This window comes from Dasypus novemcinctus, chromosome 9 (assembly GCF_030445035.2).
Source record: "Dasypus novemcinctus isolate mDasNov1 chromosome 9, mDasNov1.1.hap2, whole genome shotgun sequence".
Taxonomy (NCBI): domain Eukaryota; kingdom Metazoa; phylum Chordata; class Mammalia; order Cingulata; family Dasypodidae; genus Dasypus; species Dasypus novemcinctus.
In genome coordinates, this window is record NC_080681.1 from 15,726,911 (window position 1) to 15,747,877 (window position 20,967).

The following is a 20,967-nucleotide window of genomic DNA, read 5'->3' on the forward strand; positions in this document are numbered from 1 at the left end:
GTCTGGCCAAGTTGCATAAATTTATCTCTGGCATAAGGCAATTATAATAATAATCATTGAGGAGTAAGAAAATCTTTTGAGTTTACATGAGCATTTCACACCTGCCTGTATTCCACAATGCTTTCAGTTTTTCATTAAATTCTATTAATATTCTGCTAAAATAAATAAGTGTGCATGAAATTTTATTTATTGTGCAATCTATTCCTGAAACCAATGGGGGCTCTCTGGGGGGATTTTTGTTTTCTAATGGATTTGTTTTTTAATGGATTTCAATAAACTTAATATATATGAAGACATTAAAAGGCATTTCATTGCACTAAGTGAAGTCTAAAGTTTACATTGCTACTGGTAACACAGAGCTTACACAGTGCATTGCAAAATTATTGGTGGTTAATGACTTTTCAACCATGAGTATAAAATACTGTAGTAGTAGTTCAGTTGCCTAAATAAATTTTATAATTTATGAAGTTACAATTACATGACTGAATTCTTACTCTATCTTTGGAAACAGTTGGTAATTGTTGAGGTTAAATCATATACCCATTTTAATGACGATAAAATGAAGGAAGAGAGGATTACTACTATGGCATAGCTTCTTAACCTTATAATCTTTCCTATGAAATCTTCTACACTAGAATCATTCCAATAATGAAATTGTAAAAATATTAATGTAGAACTTTGCTTCTCTCATATTATATTTGTAATCTGTAGTGATGTTTGGAAAGGGACCATTCAGAGTAACATCTCCCTGTTAGCAAAATTTGTGAATCTATTGTAGTTTTGAAATGACAAGTCAGATTAAAAATATACACAATCTATAAAAGATGTGAGTTTAAAGGAATTCATACAATTTTATTTAATCTGATTTACAAACTTAACACATCTACCCTGGGGTAAAGTATAACATGGATACATTTTTGAGATAGAGTCTCTTTGAAGAATTAATGACTAGAATGGTTTTCTAGCATTTATAAAAGTGGCTGTTGCTAGAAAGGATTCACTGTACCTCGTAAAATGCTGTGCTTTCATTCTTACACCAAGAAGAGAAGAATTTCTCTAATATTTTAAGAAAATTGTAAATGTTGGTTTTGAAATTTTGCAATTCCTGTTAATTTTCCTTTCTTGTGAACTGATAGTGTACTTTGTTTAGTGTGAATAGGATTTGTAACAATCTATATGCTCAAATTGATTTAATACGTTTTCTAAAGGAATAAAGTTGATCTTAAGTATAAAATAATGCATGCTTCTCTAAAACAAAACCCTGGGATATTCTATTATTCTTATTTTTAACTTTTGATTTTAAGTAATTTCAAACTTATGGGAAAGTTGCAAAAATTACAAACACAATATAGAGAACTCCAATATAACACCTACTGGATACTTGGAATTGCTACCTTTTACTATTGTGCCACATCCTGTTATATGTCTGTCTGTCTATCTATCTATGTATCTCTTTTCTAAACGTTTGAGAGTAGGTTGTATACCTCATGTTCCTTTAACACTTAGTATTTCCAAGTATTAGTTCCTATTTGCTTCTGTAACCACATTGTGTACAGTTATGGGATAATCTAGTTTTAATTAAAACTCATGAGGATATTTTTCTGTTTTAACAGGGGATTGACATAGGGGATAGTTTAACTATTCCAGATGAATTCACAGAAGATGAAAAAAAGTCTGGGCAGTGGTGGAGGCAGCTCTTAGCAGGAGGTGTTGCAGGCGCCGTCTCTCGAACAAGCACTGCCCCTTTGGACCGTCTGAAAGTCATGATGCAGGTGAGCTTTATGATCATGTGTGCACATTTGTTCTAAATATTTGAAAACAGTATCTAAAATGGCGCTTTTAAAAAGTTTAAAAAAGATTTCTCAGCAGTTAGCCTTTTATTCCTTTTGAAGATCTCTAAATAGTGAAGAGTAATATTGTGGTATTTTTACAGCAATAGAAAGAAGATCTATCAATTCTAAGGGCCAGCAATAGGGGAGTATAAGGGGGCATGGGATTTTTCCTTTAGGAGTAATGAAAATGTTCTAAAATTGAGGTGATGACAGCAGAACTCTGTAATGAAAGTGAAAGCCCCTGAGTGTACACTTTGAATGGACTGTACAAAGCGTGGGACTGTATAACACAGTGAACCCTGTGGTGCAAGATGGGCTATGGGTAACAGAGCAAACATGAGAAAGTTCTCTCATGAGCTGTAACAAATATATAATACTAATATAGGGTGTTAATAATCGAGTAGCTCGGGGAAAAATTACACCAAATATAAAGATATGAGCTTTAGTTAGTAGTAATATTTAAAAATTTTTAAAAAATGTTTATTTATTCCCCCCTCCCATTGTTATTGTTTGTGTTCACTGTCTCCTCTCTCTGTCCATTCGCTGTGTGTTCTTTCCGTGTCTGCTTGTTTTTTCTTCTCGTCTTTCTCTTTAGGAGGGACCGGGAACCGATCCCGGAACCTTCCGGAGTGGGAGAGAGGCTCTCAATTGCTTGAGCCACCTCAGCTCCCTGTTCTGCTGCCTCTCTCACTGTATCTCCTCTGCATCTCCCTTTGTTGCGTCATCTTGCTGCACCTGCTTTCCGTGGTGCGGGCTGTCAGCTCTCCGGTCAGCTCTCCGTGGTGTGGGCCAGCTTGCCTTCACCAGGAGGCCCCGGGCATCGACCCCAGGGCCTCCCATATCATAGATGGAAGCCCGATCACTTGAGCCACATCCACTTCCCAGTAGTAATATTTTAACTATGCTCTTTCACAGTTTGTAACAAATGTTTCACAATAGTACAAGGTATTGGTAGTGGGGTGATATGTAGGAGCCCTGTATGATGATGCATGTTTGTTTTTCAAGTTCACAACTTTACTGTACACTTATTATTTATGTATGCTCATGTATGAATGATATACTTGAATAAAATTTTATTTAAAAAAATCTCTTGTTTATTGCTATTTACCCTAAATTTAGGCCACGTAGGTAGGTATTTCAGTGTTCTACTACACCTTAAATTCTTAGTGCATATGTGAAATGAACTTTTAATCTTTGAAATTCTATCACTATTCAAATGCTTAATTAAAATACTCTAGCCATTTATTTTGGTAGTGTTTGCCTTAAATTAATTTTATTTCCCTTCTATTTTATGCACTTTATCAATAGTGGGATATTTCTAAATTCTAGAATCTAGGAACAAGAATATAATTTTTAAAGTTACTTTTATGCTGAGGTTAGCAGAAAAAGACCTGCATTTATAGACTGACTTTACTCTTTACTGGCAGTGCAGCCTTGAGCTGGTCAGAGAGGAAAGAAAGAGGGAAAGGAAGGAAGGAATATTTATTTGGTGCTTGTTATGCTTCCCCATTTAATCCTCTGTAGCCCAATGAGGTAGGTGTTTTATCTTCATTTTATCTGTGGGGAACTTGAGGCTCAGAGAATTAAGTAATTTTCCCTTTATTACAAATTAGAGGAGGAATGGAGTGTCTTTAGTTTTCAAGCCTGTGGTTCTCCCATTGCATGGAACCCCTGCGGTCTCATTTTCCTTCGTTCTGGAATAGGAGTAAGAAAATCTAAACAAGGGTGGTTACAAAAATTACATGATATAATGGATGTAAAGATATCTGAGTTGTTGAAATATATACTTCTGGGACAGTAGTTGCTTAAAAATATATTTAAAACACTGTGCTTGTTACACTTATCAAGTTTTTATGTTTATTCTTAGATTTCTGTATGAAAAGATTTCTGGCAATATTTTAGACTAGAATTCATTCAGAATGTATTCAGGTTCCAAAATGTATTTGGAGACAAAGGTAGAGCTTTAGAAAAAGAGGAGAGAATCTTTGTGTGTATGTTGTTTTTTCTTTAGGAACAATAGTAAATTGACTTTGAGAGATCTTGAGTAAGCATTCATCTTGTCCTTTGTCAATTTTGATGTGATCTTTATTTAAAATGGATATTTCTGGATTTTAGTTTTCTTACCTATAAAGTGACAGCATAGAACTTGCTGATCCTAGTTTAATGTTCAATTATTATAGACAAAATATAAGATCTGATTCCAGCATTAGTTTTTCTAATACTTAAGGAGTATTTATTTAATAAATAAAACTACTGTGCACTTACTACATGTGTAACATTGTTTTCAATGCTGTGAATGGAAACCAAGCTGGATATTCTAGCAACAAGAGCGTCTTACTTGGAATTCAGAAAAACATGTTTTCAGTGACTATTATAGTTATATTTGTACAAATAAGAAATAATCTGCTAAGAGAAATGATCTCTGTTGTCTGAAATGGAAGGTAATGAGAGGAAATATTATACATTGACCCAAAAATGCTGATGTCCCTCAAGTTTCCTTATGCATCAGAACAAGGATATGTATACAGAAATATAGATTGACTTTATTATGTCTATGAGTCATTCATTCATCATTATATATCAAATGGAATCCTCATTTATTAGTAATAGTAATAGAGCTTCCAAGGTATCTTTATTTTAAGAAGCCTCATGAGAGATTTTAGCACTTTTTTTTTTTAAGTGATAGGCATTTATTTTGTATAAGCTGAAACAATCAGAAGAATGGCTGGTTTCTTTGATTATTTTTAGTTTATTAGATTTAGTCAGTTTTTATAGATAGGCAACCATAAGGTCTAGTATAATTAAATGGTTACGACATCTGTAATAGAAGCCAAGTAGTTCATCAGTTCCCACTGTTTAGGCAGGTGGCCCATGGTACCTTGAACTTTTATTTTTAATTTTTTTCCCTAGAAAGACCTCAAGATATGCCATAGAAGGTACAATTTTTGTTTTTGCCAGCAGGCTGTGTATGTTCCAGCAGCTATAGCTCTGTTGTTCACAAATTTGTCTAAATCATTTTAAGACCCATTTATAGTTCATGTCTGCACTAATTCTTAGGGAAAGAGGATATTACCCACAGCATACTTTAAAAAATTTCTCTTACACTTGCCTTATTCAAGTTCCAAAGGGTGTTCCCTTGCCTAATATTGTATAATTTGGTTCATATTGTCTTAAGGGTATTGTTTATACTAATTTTAGTTTTGATCATGTCCTGTCAGCTTTCCCAAACTGAAGAATGCTAATTCTTCTTGGCTTTTGGATTCAGAAACAAGCCTTTAAAATGATAGTAATAATTCCTCCCATCATTATATATTTTTCCTCAACTTTATATATTTTTAAGTACATCTTCTTTGCATTGATGTATTGAAGAAGGGAAAATGGTTTGTATGGTTGCCTTAGAAATAGTAACAATAGCATGGTACCATTAATTTGTATAATTTTTTTTTTTTTAGGTTCATGGCTCAAAATCAAACAATATGAACATAGTTGGTGGCTTTCGACAGATGGTGAAAGAAGGAGGTATCCGTTCCCTTTGGAGAGGAAATGGTATAAACGTCATTAAAATTGCTCCTGAGACAGCTGTTAAGTTTTGGGCATATGAACAGGTAATTGTTCTCACCCGTGGAATTTACCAAGGGGAGTTAGTCATTTGTCTCAATAAATGTTAGCACACGGTGCTTTGGGGATTATTGTACTACATGGTCATTTTTTCTGTGTACACTATGAGGAAATTCTCTTACAGGAGATTAGATGAACTCAGTTTCCAAATAACTAGATTCTGGGGTTCTGAATTTCCTATTAGTTACAAAGATAGACTTTCATGTTCTTTCCTAAGTAGATTTTAAAGGAAAAGGCATAATTTTAACTTATTTTGAATTCAAGATAGAAGCTGCATACTAACATAAGTATTATGAAAGTATCCCAGTCCAAAACCTGAAAGAAAAACTTTGACGTTGAGGTTTTTGGTCCTGTTTGATAATTGCTATAAAATTGGGCTGAACTTAGAGTGAAAGCTCCAAAAAGGCAAAGTCTTGGTTTCTTCTCCATGTACTTTAATAACACTTAAACACAACCTGGCACTAAGTGCTCAGTGAGTATTTGTTGAATGAATGTATGCATTTTCCTCTGAATCAACTTCTCTGTTGACTTTTTTTTTGACTTAAATTGTTTAAGGTATTGCTTCAGCCTAACTTGGCGTTAAGAGACAATACACGTAGGCCGAGATACTCTGACTAGAGGAGAGTGTAAACTACAATGTAAACTATTATCCATGCTGTACAGCAGTGCTCCAAAATGTATTCACCAAACGCAGTGAATGTGCCACCATGATGAAAGAGGTTGTTGGTGTGGGAGGAGTGGGGTGAGGGGGGTGTGAGGTATATGGGAACCTCTTATAACTTCTGAATGTAACATTTAAAAAAATAAATATAAAGAGATTGTAGGAAGAAAAAAAAACCTTATATATATTAAACATTAAAAAAAGCACATAATGATTTTAGAAAATCATATAAAATTCTAGAAAATTTAAACTCCTCTACAGTGACAGAAAGCAAATCATTAGCTCCCTTTGGGCCATTTAGAGGTGAGGAGGAACTGGAGGGAGGAATCACACGGAGCACAAAGAAACATTTGGATTTGATGGCTGTGTTCATTATCTTGTTTGTGGTGCTAGTTTCATGGATGTGTTTGTGTGAAAACTCACTGTGTTGTACATTTGAACATATATATATATGTAGTTTATTGTATACCAATGGTATCTTAATAATATTAAAAATAAAAAATAGGAAATACAGCAGTGCATTTTTTGGAATTTGATTTCCCTTAGGGGTCATTAGTAGAACTGTCTAGTTGAGCGTCCACAGAAATTATTATATTTTCATTATTTCTTCCATTGTTGTCTACCAAAGACTAGAAAGGCCTATAGACTATAAGGGCCCTCTGCCCCATGTATTTTGCATTATTTCAGATAGGTTTTAAATTAGAGGGTTTTTTAATTGAGTAGCAGGATACTCTTTTTTTTTTTTAAAGATTTATTTATTTGTTTCTCTCCCCTTTCCCCCAACCCCGGTTGTCTGTTCTCTGTGTCTATTTGCTACATCTTTGTCCGCTTCTGTTGTCAGTGGCACAGGAATCTGTGTTTCTTTTTGTCCCTGTGTGCGGCACTATTCTGGGCAGGCTGTACTTTCTTTTGCGCTGGGCGGCTCTCCTTATGGGGCGCACTCCTTGCGTGTGGGGCTCCCCTACATGGGGACACCCCTGCATGGCAGGGCACTCCTTGCACGCATCAGCACTGCGTGTGGGCCAGCTCCACACGGGTCAAGGAGGCCCGGGGTTTGAACCGCAGACCTCCCATGTGGTAGATGGACGCCCTAAACACTGGGCCAAGTCTGCCGCCTGAGTAGCAGGATACTCTTGAGATGATTACAGTCTGGTGGGTGTCCTTTTCTTGGGTTAGGAAAAAGAACAAAAAAAAAAAAAAGAAAGAAAGAAAATTAGCCTCCAGGACTTTAATTTTCAGCCTATCTTTGGAAAGGACATTTTCCTTCTTTAAGTTTTTAAGGATTCAGGTCATAGTAAGTACTGGTGTTTTAGGTACCATTTATGTTATTCCTACCACATTTTTGGATTTTATGATAGGAAGGCCAGAGCCTAAAATAAATATTCGAGAATAAAACCATTATCTCAATATGCAAAAAGTTTGATATTTTTGAAAGTCTCGTTAATGCAAGCAATTGTGTGTATTCTACTTTATGCCATTTGTCACATTCTCACCTGGGACATCACCAACAGGCATCCCCTGGTTCCAACCAACCAGGCTCCCTTCTGAACTCTCTTTACAACATTCTAATTTCTGCATGCTAACTTTTCTTGGTGATCAAGAGGAAGCTCTCTAGGCAGCGCCATGGTTCTCCAGGATCTGTTATGCCCCGCTGATTTTGTTCCTTCTGTTGAAGGTCTCTGTTCCTTAGGGTTCTCTTAACGTCAGCCACCTCTGAAAAGTGTCTCCGAAGCATCCCAACCAGAACCACTAGCCCCCTGCCCAGCTTCCTTAGAGCACTGGATTGAAGAATATCCATTTTTCCATTGGATAGTGGAAAACCTAATTTTTCTCAATAAGTTTAAGTTCCTTGAGGGTAAATATTGTGCCATATATATTCTCAGACTTCCTGAAGAATCTAACTATCTCACCTCTAGGTACTTTTAGATTCATATAGGTCCTGTTCATTGAATAACAGTATTTTAGAAAAATAAGGAAAGGATGTATTTTCAGCCTGTTAAGTAGCCTTCTTAAATGCCTCATCTATTTGGGGTAAAGCTGTGGTTGGTTTGGGTTATCATTACCACAGGGGTGTAGTTGTGTCAATGGCAGGTTGGCGTTGTGTTGTGTCCTCATGGGTTCAGCAGCCATCTATATCCTAACTGCTCTTGATCTGACAGCATCTTCATCTCTGTACATATACACCCACCTGTATACTGCATATCTCTGCATTGCTGCTTGTGTATTCTAGGGATTCCTCAAACTCTCCATGTCCACAATGCAAATAGTTGTCCTTCCACCCCTGCGCTACCAGCACAAACATACGCCATTCCTCCACTCCTCTTTCCATATGTCACTCTTCACCCATTTGCTTAGGAGTTATTTTCTCCAGGGAACCTTCCCCGACATGCTCCCAAAATCTGAGGTCAGTGTCTTTCTTCGGCACTGCTATTGTTTCCTTTGTTTCCTTCTGTCATAGCACCTTCACACTGCATTTTGAATACTCAGTACTTGTTTGTTTCCTTAATGAGACTGAGATTCTTAGGAAATAGCTATTTGTTTTCAGGTTTGTATTCTCAGCTCCTTTCTCAATGCCAGTAAAGCCTCATTGAATGAGTGAAAAGACAGAACTGCCATAACTGGAATTTGAGCCCCAGGCTGCAAGAGTCTCCATCCGGCTATGATAGGGGAAGGATGGGTTTTGTAAGCAGAAGGAGCGGCATGTGGACAGAGTATAGGCACGAGAGAGCATCATTCATTAAGGGAATAACAGGTGGATCTATGGCTCAAGTGTAGTGGAGTGTGTGTCTGAGAAAATGATGATAAAAGAACGGAGTTTAGATTTTTTCTGGAATATGGTGGAGGACTACTAAAACATCTTTTATAAGGAATGAAATGAGTACATTTACCTTTAAAGAGATATCAACCTGGCAAAAGAGTAGAGGATGTATTGGAGAAGAGCAAGGTGGACTGGAAGAAGGGAGATTATTTAAGAAAATATTTTCAGTAATTCAGGTAAGAAGTAATGAATGCTAGTGTAAGGTGGCAGCTGTAGGGATTGAAGAAGAGGATTAACTTAAAATTACTTTAGAAATTGAACCAACAGAACTCACTAACTGATTGGATATGGAGGTGAGGACGAAAGGGGAATCAAGGATGAGACTCTGGTTCCTGGTATGAGCAACTAAATGGAGAATACAATAAGAGGAGTAGATTCTGGGAAGAAATATCAGGTTCCATTTTGGACTTGTTGATTTTGAGATACCTCTGGGACGTGTATGTGGAGCTCTCCAGTAGGCAAGTGGGTACACCATCTAGAAATTAAAAGAGAGATCTTTGATGGAGAGGTTGTTACTGAGTTGAAGCCACTGGAATGGATAGCATCACCCAGGAAGACCTTATAGAATAATAAGGATGCTGAGAATAAAGCCCACAGGAATCACAAAGGAATAAAACTCAGAAGTGGAAGAAGGAGAAACTTGCAAAGGATGCTGAGAAGGAATGGCCAGGGAGCCAAGAGGAAATGCAGAGGGACTGGTGGCTTAGAAGCCAGTCTGAGAGAAGGGCTTCAAACGTTACAGGATGGTAAAATAAAATTCGAAAAAGATCTTACTTTTATTAACCCAGAGATAGGGAAGCGTGGTATAAATGTTTCAATGAAGTAATGAGGTGAGAGAAACCATGCTGAAATGAGCTAAAGTGAACGGGCAGTAAAGAAGATTGGACAGTGTACACAGCTTTTTCAGCAAGCTTGAGTGTGAAAGGAAGGAGAAAAAAGGAAGAAAGTCATAGATAAGATGGATGTAGGGTGGGAGGAGGTCTTTGTTTTGTTTAAATGTGCCTACGTGCTGAAGGAAACATGGCAGTACAAAGAAAGAAGTTAAAAATATTGCCTCAATGCCAGAGATGTACTGTGTTGTTAATGGGGGTGGGGGTGGGGGGGAGTATGGAAAAAGTGTGCCAAATATACGCTATGGACCATGATTGGTGGTTATGATATTATCTCATAATCTGTAACAAATGTTCCACCACAGTATGGTGTGTTGGTGAAGGGTGTTGTATGGGAATTTTATGCCTGTGTTGTTTTGTAAGTTCACAACTTCTGTAATAAAAACATATTTAAAAAAATAATAGGGTGGGTTGGTGGAAAAAATATACGAAATGTAAGATATGGGCTATAGTTAGTAATATTTTGATGATGCTCTTTCATAATTTGTAACAAATGTTTCACAACAATGCAAGGTGGTCGTGGTGGGATGATGTATGGGGCCCCCATATGATGATATGCATGATTGTTTTGTAAGTTCACAACTTTTACTATTTACTTATTGTTTATGTATGTTCACGTATGAATGATATACTTAAATAAAATTTTTAAAAGTTTAAGGAAATACAGGTGAGGGAGGCTGATTAATGCAGCAGGTGTTCAGAAAAAGTGTGTTGTGTGTGCACGTGCGTGTATGGCAGGAGTGGGAACTGGAGGAGAAACGGATATGATCCAGAGAGTGTTAGGATTAGCCTTTGACTGTGAGAAGGACTCCTCCATGTCAGCTTGGGAGGAAAGAAGATACAAGAGGGTGAGGGTAGTGGGGGGTGGGCAGGAAGCCAAGATATTCTTGCCTGGCGACCCCTTGACTCTTCCTTGAATAAGGAAGAGCTGATGTTGGAAGTGGAGGAGAAGGGAGAAAATGGAAACAGGTGTTCTAACAATTGGGAGAGAGAAGTGAGGCAAACTGAAGGATTTCAGGGGACCTTGAGAACCCAGTTAAGTCTCCTTTGCAAAAGTAATATTGTGCGAGCTAATCTCCGTGACTGTCCCCTCATCTCTAAGAAGGGGATTGAACTTGGTAGCATAGAATTACGTACCTGGCACGGTGCCTAGTGCTTTCAAGGCTCTTTGGCCTCACCTCTTCCTTCTATAGATAGTGTGTTTTGAGGCACAGGAGTCCCCAAGCCCTTTCCTTTAAATACTTATTCCTAAGCAATCATTAAATACTAAGTGCCTTTGATAGGTGCTGCGGGGGTCCAAGATATAAAAGCTGCCCTCAAGGTACCTGTTAATATGCAGGAAGGCTTTTTGCTTTTTTTTAACAAATTATATTTAATGATGGTGATAATCTGATGTGCAGGAAAATTAATAAGGCCCAATCAGAAAAGGGGATTTACCTAACATTCTGCTGCAAGTCAGGAAACAGAGCACTTGTGGAAGTACTGATCTCCTTTGGGGGGATCATTTCTATGTGGGGAGCTCCACAAAACAATGATGTTTACTTTTTTTTTTTGAAGATTTATTTTTTATTTATTTCTCCCCCCACCCCGAGTTGTCTGTTCTCTATGTCCATATGCTGTGTGTTCTTGTTTTTGTCCGCTTCTGTTGTCAGCGGCACGGGAATCTGTGTTTCTCTTTGTTGCGTCATCTTACTGTGTCAGCTCTCCGTGTGTGCGGCGCCATTCCTGGGCAGGCTGCACTTTCTTTCGTGCTGGGCGACTCTCCTTACAGGGTGCACTTTTCTTGCACATGGGGCTCCCCTATGCAGGGGGCACCCCTGTGTGGCAGGGCACTCCCTGCGCGCATCAGCACTGTGCATGGGCCAGCTCCACACGGGTCAAGGAGGCCCGGGGTTTGAACCGCTGACCTCCCATGTGGTAGACGGACGCCCTAACCACTGGGCCAAGTCTGCTTCCTGATGTTTACTTTTTATCATGAGTAGAGAAACACAGTTTTACCAGGAGAAAGTATGCCTCGGTCATTGCACTGGGGTCTTTAAATTGCCAAGAACGGCCAGTCTCACTAGCTCAGGGTGTGTGTGGGGGTGTGTGTAAGGATACGTGTGGCAGGAAGAGATCGGATCCTGGGAGACGTCCAGGAAGTGGAACTTCACTGGCCCTGCTTCTCTCTGCTTTTTTATCTACCTCTTCCTCTGGTGTCAGTGGCCCGTTACCTCTATAGATCTCCCTCACTTTTCTGGTTTCCCTGGCCAAGTACCTCAGGCCCTGGACCGAGCTTTCCTCTCCAAGTTGCATAAAGATCATATATTATTAATGATACTAATATTTACTGGACGTTTGCTCTGTGCCCAGAACTGTGCTACTTTTCATGTGTTGTCTTACTTCATTCTTTCAACCACCCTGTGGGATGCATACTGTGTCGCAGTTGAGGACATTGTGGCTTGGACGTGCTTGTGAACTTGCTCGGATCTGGGATCCAGTCCAGGTCTGCCTGAGTCAGGAGTCCATAATGTTAACACACGAGTCAAATTCTCACCCTTGGTCCAGTCAGCCTTGTTGACCTGCTTAGTATTGGTGGGCCAGGTGGGCCCTGGGATTACCTGCAGAGACTTTTTCCAACTTGTTTGTTAATTATTCATTCATTTTATTTTTTGCTGGTGATACACGAGAAAGAACAACAAAACTATGGGTAAAATATCCTAAGATTATGCAAACTCTATTTATTAACCCATGATTTTCTGTACATCTGAGAAAGAATGCTCTATTATTCTGTTTTATCAGAGGAGCAACCTGGTCCCATCTGTGGAACAGCTTTGTTCTGTGGGATCCTAACTTGATAGCACTGACCAGTAAATTGAATGTATTAACATTTAAGCCTTGCTTTTCTGCTAAATATTGATGCGGTTTTAAGATACATTGTCAGTTAATTGATTTCTAGGAACTGATTTGCATTTTGGTATTAATGTACATTTAAAAACTCATTTTTACAGTACAAGAAGCTGCTTACTGAGGAGGGACAAAAAATAGGAACCTTTGAGAGATTTATTTCTGGTTCAATGGCTGGAGCAACTGCCCAGACTTTTATATATCCCATGGAAGTAAGTATCATTGTGAAGTCTCACTGTGTTTCGTATTAGGTATCTATTGCTGTATAACAAATTATCTGCAAATTCATAGCTTAAAACAACAAACATCTCTCAGCTGCTGTGGGTCAGGAATCTGAGAGCAGCTTAACTGGGTGCCTCTGCCTCTGGTTTCTCACAGCCTGCAATCCAAGTGTGGGAAGGGCCTGCAGTAGCCTCAAGGTTCTCCTGGGGGTGGATCTGCTTCCAAGAAGATTGACAAGGATGTTGGTTAGAGACATCAGCTCCTTACCCCTTGGGCCTCTTCATAAGTGCTTGAGGATCCTCACAACATGGCAGCTGGCTTCTTCTAGAGACAGTGATGAGAGAGAGAGAGAATGGAGATGGAGGTGAAGATAGAGACACGGAGTGAGAGCAAGTACACAAGAGCCCTAGAGGGGAGCTTTTGCCATGTCTGCTATGTTCTGCTGGTCAACCAGATGAACCCAGAAAGGGGGACTACACCAGGAGGCAGGGATTGTTGGGGGGCATCTGGGAGGCCTGAGTCATTGTGGGGGTGCATTTTGGAGCTGGCTGCCACAGTGTTGGTGAGAATTACAGCTCTCATTCCTCTACAAAGAGTTTCTGTACTTTAAATTTAAAAATGGAACCTCAGGATCTCATAAAGTGATTGTAATCCTAATTAGACATCTTTCCAGTAGAGCACAGGTCAGCAAACTGTAGACCCATGGCCTGTTTTGTACAGACCTTGAGGTAAGAATGAGTTTTACATTTTTAAAGGTTGTAAATAACAATAAAAAACAAACCGAGGAATACCCAGCAGAGACCTGATATTTTAGGCCCACAAAGCCTAAACTATTCTCTGGTTCTTTATAGCTCCTGCTTTAGAGCAAAAATAATATTGTAGATGTGGATATTTTATGGAATAACAAGTTTTTCAGTGATGGATAAGACTTGAACAAGACACGCCCTTAAGTGTCCCTGCATTGTGGTATGCACAAGATAGCTTTCTTTGAAAGCATCTTAAACTTAGTATGATTGTATTACCTTCATATCACTTAACACACCTCTCAAAAAATCCTAACTCAGTGCCTTATTCTTCCTTTCGTGGCCTCTTTCTCAGTTACTAGCATCACCTCCCAATCTCCCCATGACCCCATCTTAAGTTCCAAGCTAGAAGCATTGGAGTCATCCTTAATGCTACCACTTACCTCATCCACCGCGCCTAATTGGTCACCAGTTCAGTCTTCCATTAAAAGGTGATCTTTCCTCCATTCCTTTGCCACTGCCCTTATTTTGCTCCTTTTCTTTGCAATAAATGAGTTTCCCTGGCCCTGGTCCTGGTCCCTCAATGAAGATAATACATGAGAGAGAACACATCAACAAACTGGACAGTCTTGTGAGTGACAAAGTGTGCTAGGTAAACCCTGAACTCTGTAAAATTTCTTCTTTTGAAATTCATGGTCAGACAATTAATATGAATAGTAATAGTTTGTTATTATTCTTTCATATTCAGGTTATAAAAACCAGACTGGCTGTAGGCAAAACTGGACAATACTCTGGAATATTTGATTGTGCCAAGAAGATTTTGAAACGTGAAGGCTTGGGAGCTTTTTACAAAGGTTATATTCCCAATCTGTTAGGCATCATACCTTATGCAGGCATAGACCTTGCTGTCTATGAGGTAAGTACGTAGAAGTCTTTCTTTTTTAGGAGGTACTGGGGATTGAACCCAGGACTTCGTATCTGTGAAGCAGGCACTCAATTTCTGAGCTACGTCCTCTCAGTTTTAACAATTTTTTGAATCTGAAAATATGGTTAAATATTCTTATTTTTAGAATTTAACTTTATATAAAGAGGTAGATGTCCACCAGAAATAGTTTGTGACTAAAAGTAGATTCAGTGGTGTGTTATTTGATCTTTCTTTTCAAGTACCTTGACTATGAGACCTCATATGCTTGGGGTCATTTTAGTAGTAGGTTTCTTTGTGAACTTTTTATTAATGAAGAGAGTGGAATCAAATCCAAGTATAGCTGCTCAGTTCAGATGAAGGTACTAGGGATTTTTCTTGTCATAGGTGGGGGAGAAAATAAACACAGGGCACGTTGTATCAGTAATGAGGTATATATAATGGATTTGTTATAAAGAGTTGGCTCTTAGGTGTCCATAGGGGCTGGCAAGTCCACATTCCATAGGGCAGGCTGCAAGCTGGAAATTCTGATAAAGCTGCTGTAGTCCTTTGTCCACATTTCCCCGGGGGAAGCTGGCAGGTTGGAAATTCCAGCAAGAACCAGTGCTGAACTGGAGTCCAAATTCCCGTCCTGACCTCTGAAATCCTCATTTCTGGCTTTTAAGACCTCCGCTGATTGAGGAGATTCCCCACATTGCTGGGGGCAGTCTCCTTGGTTGCTTGTAGATGCAGTCAACTTATTAGAGATGCAAATCCCATCTCAGAATATCCTCACATTAATCAGCAGGCCAGTGTGTGACCAAACAACTGGACGCAATAAACTAATCGAGCTGACACATAAAATTAACCATCACACACATTTTCTTTGATTTGCTAAAATCTAACCTTGGAACCAAGAGACTGATACAGGTAGCACAAATTTGTCCTTGTACTGGAGAAAACAAAAGTACCACACTAATGCAAAATGTTAATGATGTTGAAAACTGTTTTTGAGAAGGAGATATATGGGGACTCTGTATTTTCTGCATGATTTTCTGTAAACCTACACTACTATTTGAAAAAATTTAAAAACTTCCACAGAGACTAATTTTCCTCTTTTCTAAAATCAGGGTAAATATACTGATATCAGCTTTTTAAAGAATCAGATGAAATGACTTATATGTAAAGTATAAGATGAGATAGTAGTTTCCTTTTATTTATTAATAATCACTGTTAAGAAATGCTCTTCAGCTTCTACATCATTTGGGGTGCTATTGGTTTTCACAACTGTTTAGAAGAAAATGAGCAAGCGGTGCAAACCTCATAGGTCCTGAATCTCCAGAGGCTTCGCCACCTCTCTGCAGAGCCACTGCCTCCTGAGGGGCGGCTGCTTCTGGGAATGCCCCAGCCTTGCAGAAACGTGGCCTGTCTTTCACGAGGCTGACAATAGCCATGAAAATGTTCAAGGTGTGGGAAAGCAGTTATGAAGTTTTTCATTATTTTTCTGCTTTTCTCTTTCTCTGGCAGCTCTTGAAGTCTCATTGGCTAGAACATTTTGCAAAAGACACTGTGAACCCTGGAGTGGTGGTGCTGCTGGGGTGTGGAGCCTTATCCAGCACCTGCGGCCAGCTGGCCAGCTACCCCTTGGCCCTGGTGAGAACTCGCATGCAGGCTCAAGGTGGGTTCTTGAGAAGAGTACTGTGTCAGCAACGTGCTTTGTTTTTCATCTAGCAGAGCAATTATTTTTATTTTTTAAAATCTATTTATTTTAAAGTAACCTTAGATTACATAAATGTTACATAAAAAATACAGGGGCTTTTTGAACTTCTTGGTTTCAGTGTTGAGTTCTACTGAGACAGCAGAGTAATAGTTTTAAGAAGGTGCTTTCAGCTACTTTTCCACTATCACCTTCCTAAAGAGCCTTTTTTAGACATTGTTTTCCCAATTCCCCTGTCTTCATGAAATTTTAACACCACAGATAGGCTGCTTATGTACTGTATGTATATCTGAGCTTTATACGTTAGATTTTTTCCCCCACCTGTGCTGAGGGTTACGATGAGTATGAACTTCGGTATCTAGATGGATTTAGGTTCAGATCCTTGCCCTGAACCTCTTTGGGTTTTCATTTGCTCATCTGTAAATGGGAGTGAAACTGTGCAGTGTTATAAGAATTAGCAATAGTGTATGTAAAGCACCTGGTATTTATTAGATTCTTTGTAAAGGGTGGCTGGAGTTAATATTTTTTATTATTACTTTTTACAACTTTTGAACTGCTGTGACACAGTCTGCCCCTTTGGGTTTGATTACATTGTATCTTGGTTCTTCTCATTGATTTGTCTCTTTTTTTAATTATTTGCTGGCTTTTATTGCTTCACCCACTCCATTAAATGCATGCATTCTCTGCCTTTCTTTTCTTTTTGCTCTTTCCCCAGCTAGTCTCCCCTCTGTCATTTCTTCAAATTGTGCACCCTGGGTACCACCACCCAAATCTGCATCTCTGTCCCCAGTCTCTCTTAAGTGCCACTCCCCTCTCACTCAGACACAATCATGGATTAACCAATACTCCTGAGACACTGTTGGTGCTTGACACTGCGAGGTGCTTGGGTTAGAGCGGTCAGCTCATCAGCGGTGGTCCCTGCCACTGTGGAGTGGAGAAGACACAGGTCCAGCAAGCACACAGCCGCCTTGGGCACTCTTCTCATTGCTAGGGGAGCACAGCGCCGCGGCCTCTGAGCTGACATGGGGGTCGGAGAAGGCTGTTGTATAAGCTGAGACCTGAAGGACAGGTGGGAGTTTAGGCAAAAGTGGGTAGGGTATCAGAAGAAGGAGCGTTCCAGTGTGATGGAAAGCCTATGCAGAGGCACGGGGCAGGAGAAAATCTGAGGAGCTGAAAGAAGACCATATGGCTGGAGAGAAAAGTGGGAAGTGATAAACTAACTGTTTCATGCTTATTCTCTCATGCAGCCATCCTAACCCTCTTTTGGGAGCGATATTAATAGTATTCTCATTTTGCAGATGCTTACCTGGGGCAGAGAGAGGTTAAGTAACTTCCACAAGTTTATATATTTAGGAAACGGTGTGGCCAGAGTTCAAACTCAGGCAGTCTGATTCGAACCGCTGCCTTAGAGCTCTTCCTTTTCCTGTCTGCCTACTCTGGTTCAGACTCTTAATTGCTGAGAGACTTGTCCTTTCTAAACCAAAAGTCTGATGATTTTATCCCTGTTCATAAATCTCTATGACTCTTCAAAGTTTTCAGAGTAAACGCCAAACTTGTAGTGGGAGTGTAAAGCCTTTGCCCAGGGGGCCCCACTTCCTTTCCACTTCCCCACCCCTGCCTTGGTGCCTGCAGCCTCTCAGTGCCATCAGTGGAACAAGCACAACTGGCCACCAGTCGTGTCTCCGTAGCACGGGCATGTCCCTGCCCTTGTCTTTGTGGTGCCCGAACACGAGCCCTCCCTTCCTTCCCTTTCAGGCTTGCTGAGATCACCTGCAAGGCCCGGGGCCCTGCCCTTTTCCTAAGCTCCCCAAAGCTTTCCCCATCACCCCCTCCTCCCCAGGAGTGAATTCTTCTCTCTCCTTGGTCAATGAGGAGGAGGAGGCTGTGTTGTGTGGGAGCAAGTGCCTGGGCTTTGGAGTCCGAAAGACCGTCCCATTCTGTGTTGCTACTTTCTAGCTAAGTGGGTTGGGACAAGTGACTCCATCTTTTTCAGTTTTCATTCCTCGTTTGTAAAATAGGTATCATCATGCTTACCTTGCAACACACCTTCTTGGGATGTGGGGTAAGTAACAGAACCTAGCACACAGTAAGCACTTGGAAAGAACTGTTCATACCATCACCATTTTAGTCAGGGCTCTCACTCTTAGGTGCTGCACAAGGAGAGTTAGATAAAGGGGCACTTTCTGGGAATAAGTTTGATCGTGTCATTGTATTTTAGAATGTCACTCTGAATCATAATCGCTTATAGTAACCAGAAAAAATGAAACATGCTTGAATGTTAAATTAGCGTGGTTCCTTTTTATTTATTTATTTCACATTTTCTAGCCATGGTAGAAGGAGCTCCACAGCTGAACATGGGTGGCCTCTTTCGACGAATACTTGCCAAAGAAGGAGTAACGGGACTTTACAGGGGCATCACCCCAAACTTCATGAAGGTGCTCCCGCTGTCGGTATCAGTTACGTGGTTTATGAAAACATGAAACAAACTTTAGGCGTAGCCCAGAAATGACATGTTGAACGTTTTTGCTTTAGCATGATTACGAACATTCTCAACAATCTTTGGAGTGACCCTTCTAGAATTGCAACGAGTCCATGGCCAAAAAAAAAAGCTGTATTTTTTTCTTTCACAAAAGGGAAGAACATATCAATGATAACATCAAACATTTTAGCTTGATTTTATATATATAGGAATGTTTAAAATCATAGTTAAAAAAAAATGCTTTTGAAATTTTTGTAAGCCACCAAATTGTATTTATCTGTCTTACTAGTCTTTCCCACAAATCTCTGCCCTGAATCCTAAATCTGAAAAACGTGCTTGCTTGAACTAAATTTGTTTTTGTTAGGATTGGAAATCATTGATCTGTTTCTTGGTTGGCCCAAGTTGGATACCAATTCCTTTTTACTTACAAGTCTTTTCCTTCAAAACAAAACAGTCCAAGCCTTGAGACTAAAATTGTTTTATGTATTTTGATTGTCTTTATAGATTTAAAAAATTTCCTTATATAGAACTATTAATAGAAAATCATTACATTAAAATGTGCTTCACAGCAGCCAAATAGTTATAACCTTATCTTCCTTTAAGCAGAATAGGAGTGAACATAATGGGCAGTGATTCAAGACATGCGAATACTCTAGCACTTCATGTCATTTTTGGTAAGGAGGAGAGATGAAATAATGTTGGTTTCAGTGGGACCTTTCCCATTTGCTTCCACTGTTATTTGGCCCCTGGGTTTCATACTTATTAAATGTCGGTATATTACTGATAAATTATCAACACAGTTTATTTGAGAGATTCTGTTTATTCTGTGATTTCGTTGGGAAGCAGTAGGAACCAAAGCCCTTTGCTTATATCAGCTTCTGAAGAACATCTCTCTTTTTGTCCTTTGCCTCCTGCTTCTTGATTTAGATTCCATTTTAATCGGGAAGGTTTGTTGGGACCATTATTGGTGATCTGAAATTTCTCTTAATTACATGAAATGGATTGATCATGGATGAATGACAGTTATTTTTCTTCACTGTTCAATTTCTTTGAACCTACCATTCTCAATTTGGGCAGCACAGACCTAAGAGAATATGCGTATTGATGGTAGTATGTCTTAATTTTATACATTAGATACTTACATTTAAATGAGAGACCCAATTATGAATACTTTCATATTCTTTTCACTCCAAACTTTTAGAATATGCTGTGATATAGAAAGCTTGATTAATGGTATTAATAGCATTTTTACTTTTACTTAAGCCATGTTAGTCAAATACCTTTCCTGAAATCTGTGTGATTAGGACTTAGAAAAATATTAGTTGAAGACATCCTTATCACTTTTTAAATTTAATTCCTAAAACTCAAACTAGTTGGATTTCTAATAATTTCTGTTATAAATTACCAGTGTATTTATGAAAATTGAATGAAATTTCCTTTTTTTTAAACCTACCTCTTATATTTTCTGAACCAAAGAGAAAAGTTGGACTTGTGTTTGGGAAACATATTCTAAAATACAGCTTGAATCTGTATTCATTATTCCTGATACATGTCTCAATATTTTTATAACATATGGTAAACATGGGACTCAATTTTATCTTTGTGGTTTCTTGTATTTTTTTAGTAATACATAAAATATCAGTGTAAGGTAAATGATTGTTTCCTTTTTTACTCACAAAAATGGGAGTGAATGGCTAATTTTGCTAATGTTTGAAATATCAAGCTACTGAAAAATATAAAAATCTTCATTGTTCATTATGAATTTAAATTTCTCACTATTTAAAATTTGTAAGGTATGACTGTGATTTATCTGTGCCTTGTATCTTTTGGAAAAATGCTGTTTACTTTCATAAAGCCAAACGAATATAGTTTCCCTCTGGCATTATCACATATTTACTCTTCATTTAATTAAAGAAACAATATTTTGTTTTCAAAACTACTTGTTTCCTGTTTGTTTATTTTTTGTTTTTTTACTTTGTAACTAAAGCATGAAATATCTGTGCCATACAACTTATATCATTGGCAATGGTTTGAACAAAACTGTTCGCATCTGGCTTGTATAGTCTTTCTAAAATTTTTGGCCTTTCCCAAGCAGCCACGGTAGTTATTGTCTGTATCACACATTTTGGCATAAGATGATATTTTTGTGATATCTAAACTCCACATTTATTATTTTGGATTACATCTCTGGAGGATCACA

The 20,967-nt window shown here is 38.7% G+C and overlaps 1 protein-coding gene across 1 annotated transcript in view; it reads left to right on the forward strand.

Annotated features, from left to right (window-relative positions):
* Window positions 1-20,703, forward strand: part of SLC25A24 (solute carrier family 25 member 24) — a 38,392-nt gene extending 17,689 nt beyond the window's left edge. Inside the window, exons 5-10 of the mRNA XM_004481229.5 lie at window positions 1,614-1,772; window positions 5,285-5,437; window positions 12,810-12,917; window positions 14,419-14,586; window positions 16,099-16,249; window positions 18,614-20,703. Of these exons, the coding sequence (XP_004481286.2) occupies window positions 1,614-1,772; window positions 5,285-5,437; window positions 12,810-12,917; window positions 14,419-14,586; window positions 16,099-16,249; window positions 18,614-18,768 (894 nt within the window). The 3' untranslated portion in view covers window positions 18,769-20,703. The remainder of the gene's footprint in view (window positions 1-1,613; window positions 1,773-5,284; window positions 5,438-12,809; window positions 12,918-14,418; window positions 14,587-16,098; window positions 16,250-18,613) is intronic.
* The last annotated feature ends 264 nt before the right edge of the window (window positions 20,704-20,967 follow it).